At 46.1% G+C, this 19,838-nt stretch overlaps 1 protein-coding gene across 1 annotated transcript in view; it reads left to right on the top strand.

Annotated features, from left to right (window-relative positions):
- PODXL (podocalyxin like) overlaps positions 1-14,634 on the top strand; it is a 50,539-nt gene extending 35,905 nt beyond the window's left edge. The window contains exons 2-8 of the mRNA XM_061165824.1: positions 4,193-4,855; positions 5,812-6,029; positions 6,551-6,622; positions 8,461-8,608; positions 8,797-8,858; positions 9,122-9,289; positions 10,300-14,634. Of these exons, the coding sequence (XP_061021807.1) occupies positions 4,193-4,855; positions 5,812-6,029; positions 6,551-6,622; positions 8,461-8,608; positions 8,797-8,858; positions 9,122-9,289; positions 10,300-10,494 (1,526 nt within the window). The 3' untranslated portion in view covers positions 10,495-14,634. The remainder of the gene's footprint in view (positions 1-4,192; positions 4,856-5,811; positions 6,030-6,550; positions 6,623-8,460; positions 8,609-8,796; positions 8,859-9,121; positions 9,290-10,299) is intronic.
- The last annotated feature ends 5,204 nt before the right edge of the window (positions 14,635-19,838 follow it).

The raw sequence follows: 19,838 nt of genomic DNA, 5'->3' as shown, positions 1-19,838 counted from the left end.
TCTGCATGTAAGTTAAATAAGCAAGATGACAATAAACTCCCTTGATGTACTCCTTTCCCAATCTGGAACCGTCTGTTGTTCCTTATCTTATTCTAACTGTTGCTTCTTGACCTGCATACAGATTTCTCAGGAGGCAGGTCAGGTGGTCTGGTATTCCTATCTCTTTCAGAATTTTCCACAGTTTGTTGTGATTCACACAGTCAAAGGCTTTAGCATAGTCAATGAAGCAGAAGTAGATGTTTTTCTGGAATTCTCTTGCTTTTTCTATGATCCAGTGGATGTTGGTAATTTAATCTCTGGTTCCTCTCTGCTTTTTCTCAATCCAGCTTGAACATCTGGAAGTTCATGGTTCATGTACTGTTGAAGCCTGGCTTGGAGAATTTTGAGCATTACTTTGCTAGTGTGTGAGATGAGTGCAATTGTGTGGTAGTCTGAACATTCTTTGGCATTGCCTTTCTTTGGGATTGGAATGAAAACTGACCTTTTCCAGTCCTGTGGCCACTGCTGAGTTTTCCAAATTTGCTGGCATATTGAGTGCAGCACTTTCACAGCATCATCTTTTAGGGTTTGAAATAGCTCAACTGGAGTTCTCCACTAACTAGGAGTGAATCTTCTTCACTAGGAGTGAATCACCTCCACTAACTTTTTTCATAGTGATGCTTCCTAAGGCCCACTTACTTGACTTTGCACTCTAGGATGTCTGACTCTCTGTGAGTGATCACACCATCATGGTTATCTGGGTCATTAAGATCTTTTTTGTATAGCTCTTCTATGTATTCTTGCCACCTTTTCTTAATATCTTCTGCTTCTGTTACGTCCATACCATTTCTGTCCTTTAATGTGCCCATCTTTGCATGAAATGTTCCCTTGGTATCTTTGATTTTCTTGAAGAGATCTCTAGTCTTTCCCATTCCATTTCCCATTCCATCTCTAGTCTTTCCTTGCTCTTCTTTGGAACTCTGCATTCAGATGGATATACCTTTCCTTTTCTTCTTTGCCTTTAGCTTCTCTTCTTTTCTCAGCTATTTGTAAGGCCTCCTCACCAGGCGGTTTTTTGGAGAAGGAAATGGCAACCCACTCCAGTACTTTTGCCTGGGAAATCCCATGGAGGAGCATGGTAGGCTACAGTTCATGGGATCGCAAAGAGTCAGACGCGACTGAGCAACGTCACTTTGTCAGACAACCATTTTGCCTTTTTGCATTTCTTTTTCTTGGGGATGATTTTGATCGCCGCCTCCAATACAGTGTTATGAACCTCCGTCCATAGTTCTTCAGGCACTCTGTCTATCAAATCTAATCTGTTGAATATATTTGTCACTTCTACTGTATAATCATAAGGGGTTTGATTTAGGTCATACCTGAATCTGAATGGTCTAGTGGTTTTCCCCACTGTCTTCAACTTAAGTCTGAATTTTGCAATAAGGAGTTCATGATCTGAGCCACAGTCAGCTCCTGGTCTTGTTTTTGCTGACTGTATAGAGCTTCTCCATCTTTGGCTGCAAAGAATATAATCAGTCCGATTTCTGTATTGACCATCTGGTGATGTCAATGTGTAGAGTCTTCTCTTCTGTTGTTGGAAGAGAGTGGTTGCTGTGAGCAGTACATTCTCTTGGCAAAACTTGCCCTGTTTCATTCTGTACTCTAAGGCCAAGCTTGCTTATTACTCCAGGGATTTCTTGATTTCCTTCTTTTGCATTCCAGTCCCTTATGATGAAAAGGACATCTTTTTTTTGGTGTTAGTTCTAGAAGGTCTTGTAGGTCTTCATAGAACTGTTCAACTTCAGCTTCTTTGGCATTAGTGGTTGGGGCATAGATTTGGATTACTGTAATATCGAATGGTTTGCCTTGGAAACAAACAGATCATTCTGTCATTTTTGAGACTGCACCCAAGTACTGCATTTTGGACTCTTTTGTTGATTATGAGGGCTACTCCATTTCTTGTAAGGGATTCTTGCCACAGTAGTAGATATAATGGTCATCTGAATTAAATTCGCACATTCTGGTCCATTTTAGTTCACTGATTCCTAAAATGTCAATGTTTGCTCTTGCCATCTCTGGTTTGACCACTTCCAGTTTACCTTGATTCATGGACCTGACATTCCAGTTTTCTGTGCAGTATTGTTCTTTACACCATCAGGCTTTACTTCGCATCACCAGTCACATCCACAACTGGGCACTGTTTTTGCTTTGGCTCCATCTCTTCATTCTTTCTGGAGTTATTTCTCTACTCTTCTTCTATAGCATATTGGGCACCTACCAACCTGGAGAGTTCATCGTTCAGTGTCATATCTTTTTGCCTTTTCATACTATGCATGGGGTTCTCAAGGCAAGAATATTGAGGTGGCTTGCCATTCCCTTCTTCAGTGGACCATGTTTTGTCAGAACTCTCCACCATGACCCGTCTGTCTTGGGTGGTCCTACACAGCATGGCTCATAGTTTCATTGAGTTAAGACAAGGCTGTGGTCCATGTGATCAGTTTGGTTAGTTTTCTATAATTGTGGTTTCCATTCTGTCTGCCCTCTAATGGATAAGGATAGGAGGCATGGAAGCTTCCTGATGGGAGGGACTGATTGTGGGGGGATCTGGGTCTTGCTCTGATGGGCGGGGTGGGGCCATGCTTAGTAAATCTTTAATCCAATTTTCTGTTGATGGGCAGGACTGTGTTTCCTCCCTGTTTGCCTGACTCCAAACTATGGTAGGAATAATGGTGGTAATGGCGACCTCCTTAAGAAGAACTTAAGCCAGGACTGTTGTACTCAGTGCCCCCGACCCACAGCAGGCCACTGTCAACCCACACCTCTGCCAGAGACTCCTGGACACTCACAGGCAAGTCTCTTGTGGGATCACTGCTCCTTTCTCCTGGGTCCTGGTGCGTACAAGATTTTGTTGTGCCCTCCAAGAGTTTGTTTCCCCAGTCCTGTGGAAGTTCTGTAATCAAATCCCACTGGCCTTCAAAGTCAAATTCCCTGAGAATTCGGATCGCCAGGTTGGGAAATCTGTTGTGGGTCCTAGAACTTTAGGGCTGTACAAGTAAGCATCTGTGTCTTACTTTCCATTGTAATCCCAGGGCGTGAACCTGTCATTTAACTGTTCCCTCACTCAATCCCTGTTATTGATCAGTCACTCAGTCGTGTCTGACTCTTTGCAGCCTCATGGACTGCGGCTTGCCAGACCTCCCTGTCCTTAACCATCTCCCGGACCTTGTTCAAACTCATGTCCACTGAGTCAGTGATGCCAGCCAACAATCTTATTCTCTGTTGTCCCCTTCTCCTCCTGCCTTCAATCTTTCCCAGCATCAGGGTCTTTTCTAATGAGTTGGGTCTTTGCATCAGGTGGCCAAAGTGTTGGAGTTTCAGCTTTAGCATCAGTCTTTCCAATGAATATTCAGGACTGATTTCCTTTAGGATTGACTGGTTTGATCTGCTTGCAGTCCAAGGGACTCTCAGGAGTCTTCTCCAACACCACAGTTCAAAACTATCAATTCTTTGGTGCTCAGCCTTCTTTATGGTCCAACTCTCACATCCATACATGACTACTGGCAAAACCATAGCTTTGACTATATGGACCTTCATTGGCAAAGTAATGTCTCTGCTTTTTAATATGCTCAGTCCCTGACCCCCTGACAAGGCTGAGCTCCCAGGCTAGACTCAGAGAACCCCTCAGTGTGTCTCAGAGTTGTCCTTAAGTAGCAATTCGTGTAATTTCACTTTTCCAGTTTCTCCTTTTAGATAGATTTCCAGAGGAACAGAGGTCCCTCGTGCCGTGTTTAGAACAGGGCACTTGGATATGTGTGAGTCTCTTGTGTTTTCTGTAAGCTCCTGGGTCTGGGAGAAGGAGGCAGGGATGATGAGGGTTCTGTGCTGGGAGTGTGGAAACCTTGAACGGTGCGTGCCTGGGGCTGGATGGGGAGGGCAGAGAATTCACTGCAGGCTCCCACAGGCACTGGGACTAGGTGCTGAGTCCTTCTCTGGAGCGGAATTTCTCTTGACTTCCTCTGCTTTCTCCTCAGCCTCCCTCTTAGAGGCTTCTTGAACCCCAGAGAAATCTGGGCACATCAAGGGCCCAGACCCTTCAGCAAAGATGGCAGGGATGAGAGCAAGGCCTCTGGATCCTGGCGAAGAGCTGGAGCAATGGAGAGAGAAAGACTTCCAGCTAATACCCTAATTGATTCTGTGTTGTCTTTGTTCATAGGAAATGACACACAAACAACAACAACCACGACAATGCCAAGTGTCAGCTCAACCTCCCAGAAACCACACAAAGAAACCACTTCTCAGAAGCCGGATTTAACGACAGTCACACAAAGTAAAACCCCGCCATCTAATGTGAAATCCACTGAGAAATCCAATGTGACATCCACTGTGACTACAGCGCTGACCGGCGTACCCACGTCTAACACATCTGTCACAAGTGCGGTACCAACTTCATCCCAGAAAAACACAATTGACGCAGCCAATAAAACCCCTCTTGTAACTACTAAAGATCCTACAACCGCATCAGCCACCGTCTCAACAAATCCTAAAAACATGAGCAGCCAGAATCCAATTAATGATTCACCCCCATCCAGAATCCCAACTACCCCCAGTGTGACCACAGGCAGCGTGACCACTAAGGAAGGCGATCAGATAATCTCCACATCTCCAGATCCGAATATCACCCGAGGCATCTCTCCTACTCTGTCTTCCTCTACCAACCTCGAAAGCACTCAGCAGCCTAGCAGGGGCCCTGTGACTTTGGCCCCTGGGACCTCAGAGCCCACAAGGAGCTCCACGGAGGAATCAAACAAAATGACTGTAACTACAAGTTCAGACAGGATGACAAGTCCCACCTTCACAGCTCAGGTGACCACACTGAGTAAGTGTTGCCTTGCCGTTTTGAAGCAGAAAGAAACTTTCAGATGTCTATGTTCTGTACCATTGTTCAACTAGAAGGTGGAGATTTCATGCCGTGAGTTAAAGATCATAAATGTGTAGCACCTTCGTTCAGCCTGTTTCCCATCCTGTGGTGAGCAGCGGCCCGCAGAGCTGTGTGTTGTGATGAGTGCTCGAGGCTTTGAACTGCCCAGTGGACCGTTTTCCTTTTTTTTTTTAAGTGCTGGTCTTAGTCCAGTAAATTCATTTCAAACCTCACTGATGGATCACGAGCCTCCTGGCCCATTTGAGATCTATTGAATCAGAATTTCTTGGTGTGAATCTGAGCATTGGCATTTCGAGGGACCCCGCCCCGCCCCATCCCACCTCCCACTCCCTCTCCCGCTGCCACATCATGTGGGTGCGTGGTGAAGTTACTAGAGAACCACACCCCAAGAGCACGGTGATGTCCTGCGTAAGAGCAAGGGCCCTGAGTTGGATAAACCTGGATTCCCGTCCCTGCTCTGCCACTTGTTCGTGCGGAATTCATCATGCTCCTCTGAGCCTCCATTTCCTTGTTTATGAAAGGGGTAATGATGGTACTTCCCTCAGAGTCATTGTGAGGACGGAAGAAGAAAGTACCTGTGAAGCGCTTAGGACCCTGACATGAAGCGGTTACTCAGCTGACATTTGCTGCTGGCATTGTCACTGCTGTTGATACTTCTCTCGGGTTCCTACACTGGCTCATCCAATCCGCTCATCCTGTAATGGGTTACGGCAACTGGCTTCATCCATCTACCTCCTTTCTCATAGCTTGCCTCCTTTTGCTGGTGGTCTGTAAAGCCAAAGTGGGGTGGGGGGAAGACTAAAGAACCTCAGAAAACTAGGAACAGGAAAGACTACCTTTTTTCTGTTTAAATCACTCACCTTTCCTCATAAGCTTTGTTTCCCCATTTACAGATCCACAGGTCACCGTCAAAGGAACTCAACACACCTCCAGCGAGACACCAGCTGCTGTCAGCGATGGAGCTCAGCAACCTACAGGCTCTTCACTGGGACCTGGGAACACATCTCCCGTCAGGAGAGCCACCACCTCCAGCATTCCGTTGTCGTCAAATGCCCCCCAAAGCTCCAGCACCCATTCTCCCACCTCAGTCATTCTAACAAATATAGGGCAGGTAAGAGGGCCCAGACTCGGAGAGAAGGGGAATCCAGGAAGAGCATCTGTACCCTTCCCTTCCCAGAGCCCCGGTGGGGGTGTGAGGAGCCAGTATCATTCACCCGCTGTCTCTGGCTTTGCTGGGCTCGGCCTCAGACAGCGGGATAACCAGTAACGTACCTGGCGCTCAGACCCCAGCCGGCCAGCTCCCAGCTTGGCCCCGAGCTCCTTGCCTGATGTCGCCCACCTAACGGTGTGTGTGTGGGCTGTCAGTTGCTTCACTTCTGTCCAACTCTTTGCAACCCCACGGACTGTAGCCTGCCAGGCTGCTCTGTCCATGGGATTCTCCAGGCAAGAATGCTGGAGTGGGTTTTCATTCTCCTCCAGGAGAGTCTTCCCGACCCAGGGATCAAACCCTGGTCTCCTGCATTGCAGGCAGATTCTGAGCCACCAGGGAAGCACCTAAGGGAGGGAGGGAGGATTCAAAGATGAGATCTTATCAAGTTCAGCCTGGCTGTTAATCCCAGTGGCTTCTTTCAGATCCAGTGCCATCCTCATGAAAAGCTGAATGGGAGCAAACTCTCCCTGAACATTTCGGGAGCCAACAGCTGTGTGAGTACCATGCTCGTCTGAGCCCCACCCTGACCTGCATCCTCCAAAGGCGGTTTAGCGCCAGGATCACTGAAAGTGGAAGGGAATGGAGTGTTCCTTGTAGAAAGCAGCTGAGAGATGTGTTCATTTCCTGCCCTTGTTTTTGGTCCTTCCAAAACCAGCTTCTCTAAAGGAAGCCCCGCCCACAGGGCTGCTACGGGGCCAGAAATACCAGGTCTCCGGAGCTTTCACTTTTGAGAGTCTGACCCAAGCCCTGGTTCTTGCTTGTTTCTAGTTCAGGATGTGACTTTGTTAAGCCCATCTCTTTGGGCTTCAGAGGCCTCAGTTGAAAAGAAGAGGCTTAATCTGCCTAACTTTCGTTGTTCTAAGAGTCTGTGGTTTTATATTTCCTGCTCCATGTATTATCTGACGGCCTGCCTCTAACCTAGGGGAGCTGTCACCAACAGCTGTTCTTCCACTCAGGATGGTGTGTGTGTGTATTGTTTGAGGAAGATGGTGTCAGCACGTGTGTGAGTGCGTTTGCATGAAAGAGAGAGTGTAGCCGTGTTGTCCGCTGCCTTCAGACTGCCAGTCTCCCTAGGATTAAGGGCTTTAGTCTGGGGTTTCTGCCGCAGTGCTTCCTCAGTAGCAGAGGCCTGAGTGGGTGCTGGTGATCGATGGCTCACTGCCGCCCTCTCCTGGTCAGTGGCTATTTTGCAAACACCCCTAGGAACCAGAAAGTGAAAGCAAGCAGCATGGAAAACTTGGGTTTACGATACTTTAATGCTACCTATTTTCTGCAGTTGTTTTCTTTTGGGTGTCCATTTTGCTGGAATTTTCCAAGTGAACTATAGAAAAGCTGGAGTTTTCAATCAGAGTAGGGTTTTCCTGGGATTGGGCTTGTTGGACAAGGCGAGAACCACACTGACGCTTGCCCAGCCTTTCCTCCGGCTCTCTTTTTGGCTGAAACTTGGCAGGTTTGGTGGTAAGCTTTCTTTTCCTTTGCCATAAATAGGAAGAGGAAAGCCCTGCATCTTTACCTGGTAGCAGGGCTGGGGAGTTAGTAGGCCTAAGGAAATTCCAGGTATAAAACCCACGGGATGGTTTATGGGACAAGCCATAGCAAGAGTCCTTTTCTTCATCTTGGTATCCTTATTTCAAAGTCTGGTCAGAGAAACACCAGTTTGGGGTGCCTCTGATGACTGGGTAAAAGCTACCCATACTTTGCTTCCTCACCCTCAGCCCTAAAGCCACATCAGCCATGTTCTTTCTGCTAAGAAATACAGAGGAAGCCCCTTGAAGATGTCCTTGTGCATCTTCCAGACACTCCCCAGTCCCCCTGTGCAGTATGGCCTTGCCCTTCTCTTGTGAGCCTGTTTATGGTTTCAGTCTTAGCCGAGGGAAGAGGCATATGTTTCAACTTTGGGATGGATGACCTTGAGCTGAGAGCCCGGTGTTTACCCCTCCTGAGGTCTCTGAACTCAGCATCAAGGGCTGGTGAATGCAGGTTCATTGGCATCTTTGCCCTGGCAGTGCCTCCGCAGGTCCTTGCATGGGAGAGAAATGATGATGGGCAGCAGGTCGTGATGCTTAAAGAGCTCTGAGAGAGAGGGGCACACTTGGGGGAATGGCATTGTTCAACCAAGACGAGATAAATGGGATGGGGGGATGAGGGAGGAGATGTCTACCCGAGCCAGAGAAGGCAGGGGCTGGCCCAGGAGGAGGGCATGTGACCCACCAGTCGGGGCAGTCGGGTCACAGCTGGCAACAGCATTGTCCTGACCTTAGCTTGCAAGGGTGGCCCCGCAAGCCTAGGCTGCTGTCGTGATCCCTGATTACTTGTGGTCTCCTCACAACAGAACACAGTCGCTTCGAATCACAAACTGGTCGAGGTGTTGTGCCAAGCAGTAAAACCCTCCTTCAACAAAATTCAAGATGAGTGCCATATAGAGATGGCTCCTGGTTCACATGCCCAGGAAGTGGACATCAAACACATTACTATCATCAGTGAGTTGAGGGCCAGGGCGGGGAGGCCTCTCTGGAGTGGGAATGGGGCAGGGGGGGTGACGGGAGCCACAGGGATGGGTCAGGACTCTCAGTCACCTGCTCAGGAGACGGAAGAACAGCAAGTCCTCTGTCCCTGCCATGTCTCTGAGCTAGACCACTGAAGCGGCATCTCTCCCTCTGCCCCTCAGCAAAGCTCCATCCCACGGACATTTATAAATTGCTGAAAGACGACTGGGACAAGCTAGAAGACGTAAGTGGACGGCCCCTCGTGCTGGGACAGACTGGGTCAGGAGCCTGTCCCTCAGAAGCCCGTGGTTCCCCGGTTCCACTGTTTCTCATTGCTGAGGAACCTCTGGTTTGCAAGCATGTAGATGGGAGGGTAAAAGGGGACAGCAGGGTGGTGGAACAGGCCCCCCAAACCCCAAGTGGAAGAGCTTGTAAGTGAATGGGAGTTCTGAGGGAGAGAGACCCGGAACCCATTTTCTGCTATGTCACTTTCTCTTTCCTGGCCAGGTGGGCGTCAAAGACATGCAGTTTGAGGGTCAAGGACCACCAGAAGAGATGGAGGACCGGTTCAGCATGCCCCTGATCATCACTATTGTCTGCATGGCATCCTTCTTGCTCCTGGTGGCGGCCCTCTATGGCTGCTGCCACCAGCGCCTCTCCCATAGGAAGGACCAGGTGAGGACCAAGCAGTCCAGTTCACTGGATGACTTTCACCCTGTTATTCCCATATTAGAGAAAAGCCGTGGGCCCTTTCTGATAGGCAGAGGTCATCATCCCTTATAGGAAATGGAAATTTGCCTGGAGAATTAGAGGCAGCATGGATTTTGGAGTCAAAGATGACTTGGGTTAAACCCTAGCTCTGCCTCTGATTAACTGGGTGACCGTGAGCAAGTCATAATCTCTGAGCTTCAGGTTTCTCATCTGTGTAGTGGGAATATCCACCTTGCAGAGTTGCTCTGAGGATCCATTGCTATAAATGGGCTGAGGCATACCCGTCTAACCAGAAATTTTTTCATTTACCTTACTAGGATTCCCTTGTAACAGTTCCACCCAGACTCAGGGTTCTCAACCCTGGCTGCACACTGTGGAGGGCTTTAAAAGAAATCCCCCTGCTTACTTTCATCACACCCCAACTGAAACAGCATTTCTGGGTCACTATATTCGTTTAAAGATTCCCAGGGACAGTCCTCTGCCACCCAGGTTGTATCCTGGGTAAAGAGGGAGAGAAAGATCTCTCCAGATGGTTTCCACCTGCAGCAGGAGGGAAAAAGTTTCTGTACGCATCGTGTTCAGCCTTAGGGAAGTCCTTAGTCACTCAGCCTGATGAAAGTCATTTTCTTAGAGTTCTTGCCTGTTCAGAAAAGTGGTGAGGAGGGGCCTTGAGAGGAAGGTTTGATGGGAAAGGAGTGGAGGAGAGGAGATGGGAGAAAAAAGTCCGCCTCTGCTGACGTCACAGATTTGCCACCAGGGCAAAGGTGATGCGAGCTGGGAATTCTAGGATGCTGGGTAGGTTCTCCTCTCAGAATTGCCCTGAGGCAGGCCAGCAGTCAGGACCACCCGTTGTTCACATTAGCTAAATTGGGGTTCCCGAATTATAGGGGTACAAGTGCCAATATTAAGGCTAGAGCAAGGCTGACAACTCTCAAAAATTACCCTTTTTTCTTGGGTCACCTCTCTCACTCTAGCAACGACTAACAGAGGAGCTACAGACGGTGGAGAATGGTTACCATGACAATCCGACCCTGGAAGTGATGGAGACCTCATCAGAGATGCAGGAGAAGAAGGTGGCGAACCTCAATGGGGAGCTGGGGGACAGCTGGATCGTGCCTCTGGACAACCTGACCAAAGATGACCCTGAAGAGGAAGACACACACCTCTAATCGGGGCTGCCGGCAGTCTCCAACGGTGCAGAGCTCCAGCCCAACCACCTCAAGTGCCACTTGTGAGGGGAGGAGGAAGATCCTTCGCCTTAGAGGGAAAGACTGGGGTAGGAGAGCAGACTCGGAAGGTCCCCTCCTCCCAGTCCCCACAGGCCTTAATTTTTCCCTTTTCAAGCTGAACAAATCACATTCTGTGTAGAATCCTCTTGTAGAATAACCCACTAGTGCCTGAGAGCAGTACTGCTGGGAGAACAGGAAAGAGCCATCCATAGAAGGGACTTTTCAAGACCATCTACTAGCCTCCATTCACAGACAAGATGACTGAGGCCTAAAGAGGGTAAAGTCAAAGTCACACAGCCACTGGGTGACACGTCGGAATGAAAACAGAGATCCTTCATTCAGTCCAGTGCCCGTTCCCACCACACCACGCTGCTGCATCACCCGTGCCCTCCCTCCAGAGCGACCCTGGGCAGGGGTGGAAGTGGCCCATCAGTGGATGGGCTGGAGGGCAGAGCGGGGCCAGATCCTGCCTCCGTGGGGTCTGGCTCCTTGAAAAGACAGGTCCCGTTCCTGTCTCGTCTGCCGGTCTTGTCTTCCTGCCTGTGTTCCTGTCCTTTGTTCTCCTCCCTCCCTTCATTCAGGTTTTTCATCCCCTCTCTGTTCCAGGGCCTCTGGGACTAACAGAGGTCATTCATGACCTTCAGTCCCTTGTTCTGGAGTCTAGTTTCCTGGTGTCTGCTTATCAGATCGGGACTGACAGAGCACACAAGACTCCCCCTGTGAACACGTCTGCCCACCGGCCATCTACAGATGAAGAGAGAAAGGGAAGCCCCTCTTTCCAGGATGTGTCCCCACCCACCCCAAGGCTCCCCAAGTGCTGCCTGGCCTCCCACTCCCACGGGGACTAAAATCTGCAGCAGCTACTGAAGGCAAGATGTTTCCTGTTTCCTTGTCGTTGCTCAGCCGATGCAATAGAGAGGAGACCCCAGCTCGGTCATCCCCCTGAGGTTCAGCATGAATGAGCAGCTTTAGGACAGAGCTTCCTCAGGCCCGGTAAGCAGAGAGGTGTCTGAACAGACAATCGACTGAAACAACAGGAAGGACAGGCTTTACTTTCCGTTTCATAGGACACTCAGGGGCTTTGCAAGTTGCTGAGAGTTTTCTCTTTTAATCCAGCCCTCTACTGCCAAAGGCCAAAGCTCAAATCATTGAGATGTTTGAAGATTCCAGTCTTCTGTGCACAGGGCAAGAAGAGCCTGGAGGTGAGGTGCGCTTCAAGCTGAGTAAGGAGCAGCCAGCCGGAGTGGAATCCCAGCGACCTTTCACTGTCGGGCATGGAGCTAGGCTGTGCTGTGCACTCTCAGTATTCCTAGTGGGGCTGGCTGCCTGGCACTCCTGCAGGTTCTGGTGGCATCTCAGGGAAGCACAATGCCGACCGTTGCCCAGTGGAGGGGTTTGGAGGGAGCTTAGCAGGTAGTAGCTGCATAGATGGCACCGGAGGACTGAGCACAGTGAGGTTTTTCACCTGATTTTCTGATTTCACCTGATTACTGCGTGGAATTTTAAACTGCCCACATCTCTCTGTTGCTGGGCATAACGCCCCTAGATCCTACTAGGAAGATGCTTTGGAGGATGAAAACGGTCACTTGGCCTAGGCTGCAATAGATCTGATAGAATAGGCTGTCTGCTTTGGGATAGGTTATTTTTTTTAAAGGAGAGGATTTTAGGGGGACAATCTGTGTCTTTCCTTTGCCATCTAATTCCCTCTTCATAGTCTTTAGCCGTTTGATACCAAGGAGAAGAGGAAGGCCAGAGGTTCAAGTAGGGCCCCCAGAGAGTTTCCCCCAAGCTAGAAAGATGCTAAGGTAACAAAAATCCTGAAGTATTTGCCCTGATTCTTCCCTGTTTGGAGGTTGGCAGGATGGAGAATACCGGTTTTGGGGGAAATAGAGGAAAATGCCAGAGAAGGCAATGGCACCCCACTCCAGTACTCTTGCCTGGAAAATCCCACAGACGGAGGAGCCTGGTAGGCTGCGGTCCATGGGGTCGCTAAGAGTCGGACACGACTGAGCGACTTCACTTTCATATTTCACCTTCATTCATTGGAGAAGGAAATGGCAACCCACTCCAGTGTTCTTGCCTGGAGAATCCCAGGGAAGGGGGAGCCTGGTGGGCTGCCGTCTATGGGATCACACAGAGTCGGACATGACTGAAGTGACTTAGCAGCAGCAGCAGCAGAGGAAAATGCTGTCTCACTGGGAAAAGATCTGTTTGCTTCTTTCCTACCCAACATTTGGTTCTTTCTACCCAGTGGGTTTCTATCATGGCCACCGTGGGACAGGCCAGCCTGGATTACTCCTTTGCTGATTCTGGGTCTCATTTCACCAGCCAGATTTAGACAGAGACAGCAAATACATTCTGGAAACCAATCAAAGGCCATAACCCACAGGCCTCTTGGGGAGCGAGAAGGTGACTGGCAAGGACCAGAGAGTAAAAATGAGACTTGGTCAAGAGGAATGACTGTGGCTCTGTCCAGAGTCAGCCTTGACAAGCTCTGGGCGGGCTCAGAGGCTCCTTCTTTGGGTGCATCTGAACCGTATTGTTCTAGCCTTCTGGGCAACTTGCCCTGGCTTGCTCTTGCCACCTATGTCAAAGACCATATCGCCATGCATCTGTAGTGGTCATCTTCTTCCCACATCTTTGCTGGTCTCTGATGCTATCTGGTTAATTCAGATTCTGGGGCTGAGAAGAGAGACGAAAGCTGGGAATTCAGCATTGACTTGAAACAAGTTGTGCCAGAGATTATAATAAACTATTTTATTTCGGTGGCACACTCGTTCAGAAACCATGAATCTGATGACTGGACGAGATCCAGGGGGAAGCACACTCTCATGTCAGGGGGGCAGACGCAGCAATGCTTATGAAGGGGGCACAGAATATTCTTTTGCGTCATAGGACAAGATACGGGTTTAGTCTCGATGCAAGACTGTTCTTTCCCTTCTTGATAAGGAAAGCTAGCAGAAAGTTTATTTAAATCACTTCTTGAGCATTTATCTTTTTGACAATATACTGGAGAAACTTTGAAAAACCAGTTCCAGCTGATACACACATACGTATTTTTTGATAATGTAAATACAACAGCCACATGTTAATCCACCCTGCACTGCTTTGAGTGACTATACTTCGAAAAAACCTTTGTTAAGAGAGAAGGCTTTTTTCCCTCTAAACAGGAATGTAAATGTCTATTTCACTAGAAATAACAAGCTTTTGTTTTTCTTCAATGAAAAATGAAATACGAGATAGGCTGATGATGAAGTATTTGTCTTGCAGACTGGGCATTTTTATTTTTAAATATGGTCCTCATCCCCTCCCTGTAAAGTCCCAGCATGTTACAATAAGGGTTGTAGTCAGTATGCAACCTGGTTGGGAAGAGGGGTTTTAGAACCCAGTCCAATCTTTATTTTTTTAACAGAAGAAGAGTCTGAAGCCCAGAAAGATAAAGTGACCTGGCGAAACTCACATATTTAGTGACAGAAAACAGGCTTAAAACCTGGACTGGAAAACTGTCCAGTGCTGTGTGCCTCAGGAAGAAACCAACAAATTAAGGCAAGAAACCAACAAATTAAGGCCTGCTAATTAAGGGCAGGCAGCAGAGTGATACCAGGGAGATCGGCAGCAAGGGTAGGGAGAGCATGAAGACAAAAACAGGAACCTTACTGGTCTGTGGCTTATTTAGGTCTAAGACTTAAATGAACAATTGTGTTCTGCCAAGAATAGTTTTGAATAGTTTCTACATATAGGACTAAGGATCAAAGGGAACAAGATGGGAAGGCAGAGGGGGCAAAAGTAAAGCAATGGTTTTCATCATTGTCATTAGCTGATTAACTCAAGTTTGGCGAAAACCCTACCCTGAGTCACAGGAGGGGATTACTATGTACTCCACGTCTTTTTTAAAAAATTAGTGAATGTTAAAAGAGTTTGCTCAGGAGACTGGGGGAGCTGTGTCTTAGTGGACAGGAGTCTAAAGTACACTGGAATTTACTAAGAAACCTGTTTGTAAAAATTATTACTTATTGCCATTTTCTTACAAAAATATATTTTGGAAAGTTGTATACTGTCAATTAAACGGCTTTTGTCTAAGCTGGCTCAAGCACTAGTATTTCGCTCTGAGTGGCTTCCATTCTTAACTTGTGCACATGGCTCATCACTGAAGACCTTGAAGACACAGCGGGGCAGCCTCTGCTTGGCTGTGCCTGCTTAGCTACGCGGGTCCAGAGTAAAAGGACAGAAGTGGAAGAAAGGACAGGGGATTCTGGAGGTGATGCCAATTTCTCCAGATAATCTCAGGCTGCTTTAGTGAGGAGAACTGAAAGTGCCCCATTTCCCTCACAACACTTTTATCAATGTTTTACCCTCTTCCTTCTCTTCGTTTGCCTCAGAAAAAATTGTGACTCACCCACCACCAGAGATCCCAAGGGGGCTGCTGAACCCTGATCAGGTATGAAACATTGTTGTAAGGACAAGGCAAACATTAATAAAAATACAAAAAAACAAAGGATTCTGTTCTGGCCCTGTTCTGCCAATAAAGAGATCAGTTCACTTGTCAGAAGCCCGTGCCTGTCCCTTACCCAGAGATACGCGAGCATGCCCAGTAATGTCAGACTCTGAGACCTCATGGAGCCCTCCAGGCTCCTCTGTCCCTGGGATTCTCCAGGCAAGGATACTGGAAGTGGGTTGCCATTTCCTCCTCCAGGGGATCTTCCATACCCAGGGATCAAACCCACCTCCTCCTCCATTTCCTATGTTAGCAGATGGATTCTTTACCCAGAAATGTAGTGAAGATGAAGGAGGTTCAGGAAAGGAATTGCTCAAAGATGATTCTGATTCTCTTCATCTCGAGGGGTGGTAATTATCTACTGACATGTTTCTTCACTGCAAGAAGAAAACTTTATCATTCCTAATCTGCTGCAGGGAAACAGGTGAATCTGGTCCATGCTCCTACTTGCTATACGGCAGTCTCTTCTGTTTGCCTCGCATCTTAAGAGTTTACAAAACATTTTTACACATCTTATTTAGGAGTTGTCACCACTCTACCAATAGGGAAACTGGGGACAGAAATTGAGGATTCTCTCAAGATCACACAGCTAGTTAAATGTACCACTAGGCTCCGAATCTACATCTTTTCCCTGCCGAGTCCTACATTCTCTCAACACCATATTGATGCTTGTGTTCCAACAACAACAAAGTGTGCTTCCAGAATGCAATTGTAATAGGATTTTCCTTTTATATGGGAGTTCCGAAAGGCAGTTAACATCCTTAAGGGTGCCAGAGTTGGGCCAGGGGTATTTTGAGGTTAACTTCAACAGTGTGCCAAGAATACTGAAAGGAGTAGAGTACCAAGAACTCAGGAAGGCCTCTGGCCATGCTCGAGGCACACTGTTCTAAGAGAATGACTCATTTATCAGTCTCACAAAGACCTGTGACTCCATTCTCTTCCTGAAGAGGTCATTCACCCTGCTCCCTGCCCTGCCAACCAAGAGGCACTCTCAGTTGTCATTTTTAATTTGTTATGCCTCTTAGTCACTCATAAGTCCCCATTTTACAAGCTCCCTCCCAAACCACATATTTATTTTGAATCCTAAGGGTGAAAAAATTAAAGAATAGGACTAGTCACTATAATTAACATAGGTGATACTGAGATAGCTAGTGTTTTTCAACAGCCTTGGCATCTTATATATTAAAAAGTCACTGGGATCCTAGCAAACAGGGTCTTCTACCAGCATTTACTTAAAAGGGAAGGTGAGGCAAAGAAGTTAAGACTGTGCCCAGAGCTACACAAAAGTCACTGGCAGACCTAGATATGAGCCTAGGACTCCTGACTCCTGCCCTGGACCACCCAACCTTACAGTCTGAGTTCAGAGGGCAGGCAGACAACACGTGCTACAGACATTATACCAAATGTCCTAACCTCTCCTGTGAAGTTCTGTCAAACATCAGACTTACTAGCATGGCAGTGGACAGACCAACAGTAGGAAAGCTACTTCTACTATAGCTTTTTGCTCTCTTTTCCTTGCAACACGAATGTTTCTGGACAGAATATAACTTTACGGCCTTCATCCACACCACTTGATATGGGAGCAGTTACCGTCTCAACTGTGTTAAACACAAAGCCTTCTCTGCTTATTGCTCCCTTCCCACCAGATGACAAATACATCAAGGGAAAGGAGGTGGTGACCCACATTTCCATCCTTTTAATTCTCTAGAGGATTAACCCAGGAAAGGCCAATTCCTTACCTTATCATCACACACCATTTTCCTGTTTTGAAAACAGAGAAATGTTACTCACCGGCCATGCTCAAAGCACACTCTAGTAAAATGGATTATTTTTTATTTGTAAAGTGAGAGAACATAATCCCTATTTTGAATAAAATCAGTGGACAACTAACACCAGAATACAGGATCACACACAAAGCCAAGAAAAATGTAAACCAGACCAGGAGATAGAAAGGGCCAAGAGGAAAGCTCCTTGGCAAGAGTCTGGAAAGCTCATACAACTCAGCCCAAACAATGTGTTATCTTTGTTGAGCATATTTCTGAATTTATTTTTTTCAAGGATCAGCCCTTAAAATTTCTTCCCCTTCTTTGGAGACAGGGATCCAGAATTTTACCAGCCTCCAGATTCTCTTTATTATCTTTTCTACAATTAATTTTCAGTTCAGCTTTTTCTTCTAGTTCCTAACCTGTACAAGCATGCCCCCACTTAAAAGAAAACCTGGGAAACCCAAGTCCAGATTTACAAGACGGATAAAGTAGAATTGGTCATTAACAGTAAACGAAGAAAATAACATTTTATGAAGTCACTTACCAGTGCTCTTTAAAAATGGAAACTTCCCCTAGAAACTCAGTAAGACCCACCAGAGTGTCATTTCAACACTGCCTCAAAAACAAGGACTTTCTACAGTGTATATAATTTGCCTAAATAAAACTCACCTGTTTGAGGGGAATATTAACTTTGTAAAAATATTTACAAAGTATGTAAATATTTCAGAAGTTGACTTCAAAAGAAGTTTTACCAAACACAAGAGACATCTTGTAGTGTCCGTATATAACTTTTTATTAAGAAAATGAACAAAATACATTCTTTCTCCATATGTACATTACATACAACGTAATTCTACAACTGCGACTGTTCAGCAGATCACCTATTTATTCACAAAGCAGTGTTAACACATTCACCAAACCTGGGATCAGAACATTACTAAGAAAGAAAACAAAACCCTAAAAAGTCCATACTGACAGGGCAAAAGTGAGATAAAACAGGATCATGAGCGGGGTGAGGAAGATTACAGAGCACACACGACGGAGCCCAACAATCTAGAACATTAATGATGTCAGAGGATACCTGATGCCCCCAACACGTTTCTGTTTAAACATTCCAGCTAGCCCATGCCAGTGTTCCAGACCTATCTCATGATCTCCACTTCTGATTTAGGTACCCAAGGGTACAGGATCCGTGTTGCTATAGAAGAGGAGAGTAAAGGAAGGGGTAGAACCCTGAAAGGTTGTGGTTTCTTCCTTCAAACATTAAAGGACTCTCATGAAATACAAAGCTCCTAAATCTTAGCTGGTAACCAGAGAAATACATTTTTGGAGAGACAGTTGCTAACCATGGTAAGGGGAATCTTGTGCCAAGGACTCCTTATTTATACACTTACGTTCATCTCTCTTCTTTTGCTTTGCTCTTCTCTGCTTTTCCTTTGGCCTTTGAAAAGTACCTTACCCTTCTTAGGTGTGAGTTTAATTATGATTATATTAAAATAAAGTCCATCTAAACAGAAAGCTCTTCGTTACGAATATGCTCCAAATGTCTATAATGGTACATAAAGGGCTTAAAAATTCAAATTAATCTTAGAGATAAAATTTCAAATAACCTGAACAAGGCAGCTCCCTATATAGCTTTTGGGTAGTATCTTAAATCTATAGTTTAGGCTTAAAAATTACATTTCAACAGAACTATTTTCAGATGGTTTATCTAAAAAGGATAATGTTTTAAAGAAATATAGTAAGAGTAGAGAAAAATGCTTGTGGACAATGGAATGACTGTGTCAAGATGTTTTATTTTTTTCCTGGTCTTTACCATGCAGGGTAACAGAAGGAAGTCAGGAAAGTAAAATGAGTAAGTCTCACCAGTTAAATAAGAGTGGCTTTCCTTCTTCACACTCTGTCATTTCCTAAATTTCTATGATAAACATACTTTTATAATTACAAAACCAATACATGTTATTATTTAAAAGTCCCATTAGAGATAAAGTTTAACACTTTTCAACTTTCAGATGAGCTGGGTGCTCTAACACCATGTTCCCAGTCTGGGAGATGTTCTAACAGAGAGAAGGAGCTATCCACAGCATCAATAAGCAGATCCAGAAAGACAGATTCTACTGGCTGTGGATGAGCTGCACTTTTCTGCTCAACCTAACCTGCAGTCCAACTTTGGTTCTGAGAATCTATCTCTATCTTTATCTAAATGGATCTTAATTTCTGGCCAAGAGATACTTCTAATTTGTAAGAGCTGACCAAAAAAAATTCTAACATCTTTCCTAAGCTGCATTCACAACCCCCCAATCCCCCATCTCTTCCATTGAAAAGGTGGAATATTGTTTGTTGCCAAGACCAACACAAGAAAATGAGGTCCTACGTTTTCCTATACTCTTCTTCTGAGGCTGCAGACTCAGCTGTACACAGATTCTCAAGTGGTGACAGGGAAGAAATCTCATTAAAAACAAAAACCTATTCCCATAAAAGAATCTGCTCACAGAAAAATGTCTCTTTACAGTTTCTAAACTGAGCTATACATAGAGGAAAATTAATACTATATTATTTAATTTGTTCACTTCAAAAGATATTTTATGACAAGTCAGAAAAGCGAGCTGGCTTTTTAAAGAAAAACACAATCACAGTGTATCTTGGTTAGGCTAAATGTAATGCTTAAGAAAGTGAGCCCACTTTTATTTCTCTAAATGCGTGGTTTACAACTGAGGGAAAAATTGCTTTATAACTGGTTACCAAAATCATTTTTCTGGGAAAGGGAAAGGAAAAAAATATCTCAAAAAGGAGACCAAGTACATGACTTAAAAACATATCTTCCCCACAAAAGACTGCTCACATTTAAACTTTTGGACTTTTGATATCCTACTATCAAATTTGGGGTTTATAGCTAATGTGTATGTGTAAATCATATCCGACTCTTTGCGAGCCCATGGACTGTACAGCCCATGGAATTCTCCAGGCCAGAACATTGCGGAGTGGGTAGCGGTTCCCTTCTCCAGGGGATCCTCCCAACCCAG

This window comes from Dama dama, chromosome 18 (genome assembly GCF_033118175.1).
Source record: "Dama dama isolate Ldn47 chromosome 18, ASM3311817v1, whole genome shotgun sequence".
NCBI lineage: Eukaryota > Metazoa > Chordata > Mammalia > Artiodactyla > Cervidae > Dama > Dama dama.
Note: the sequence above shows the minus strand (reverse complement) of the source record. Positions and strands in the feature narration are given on the sequence as shown.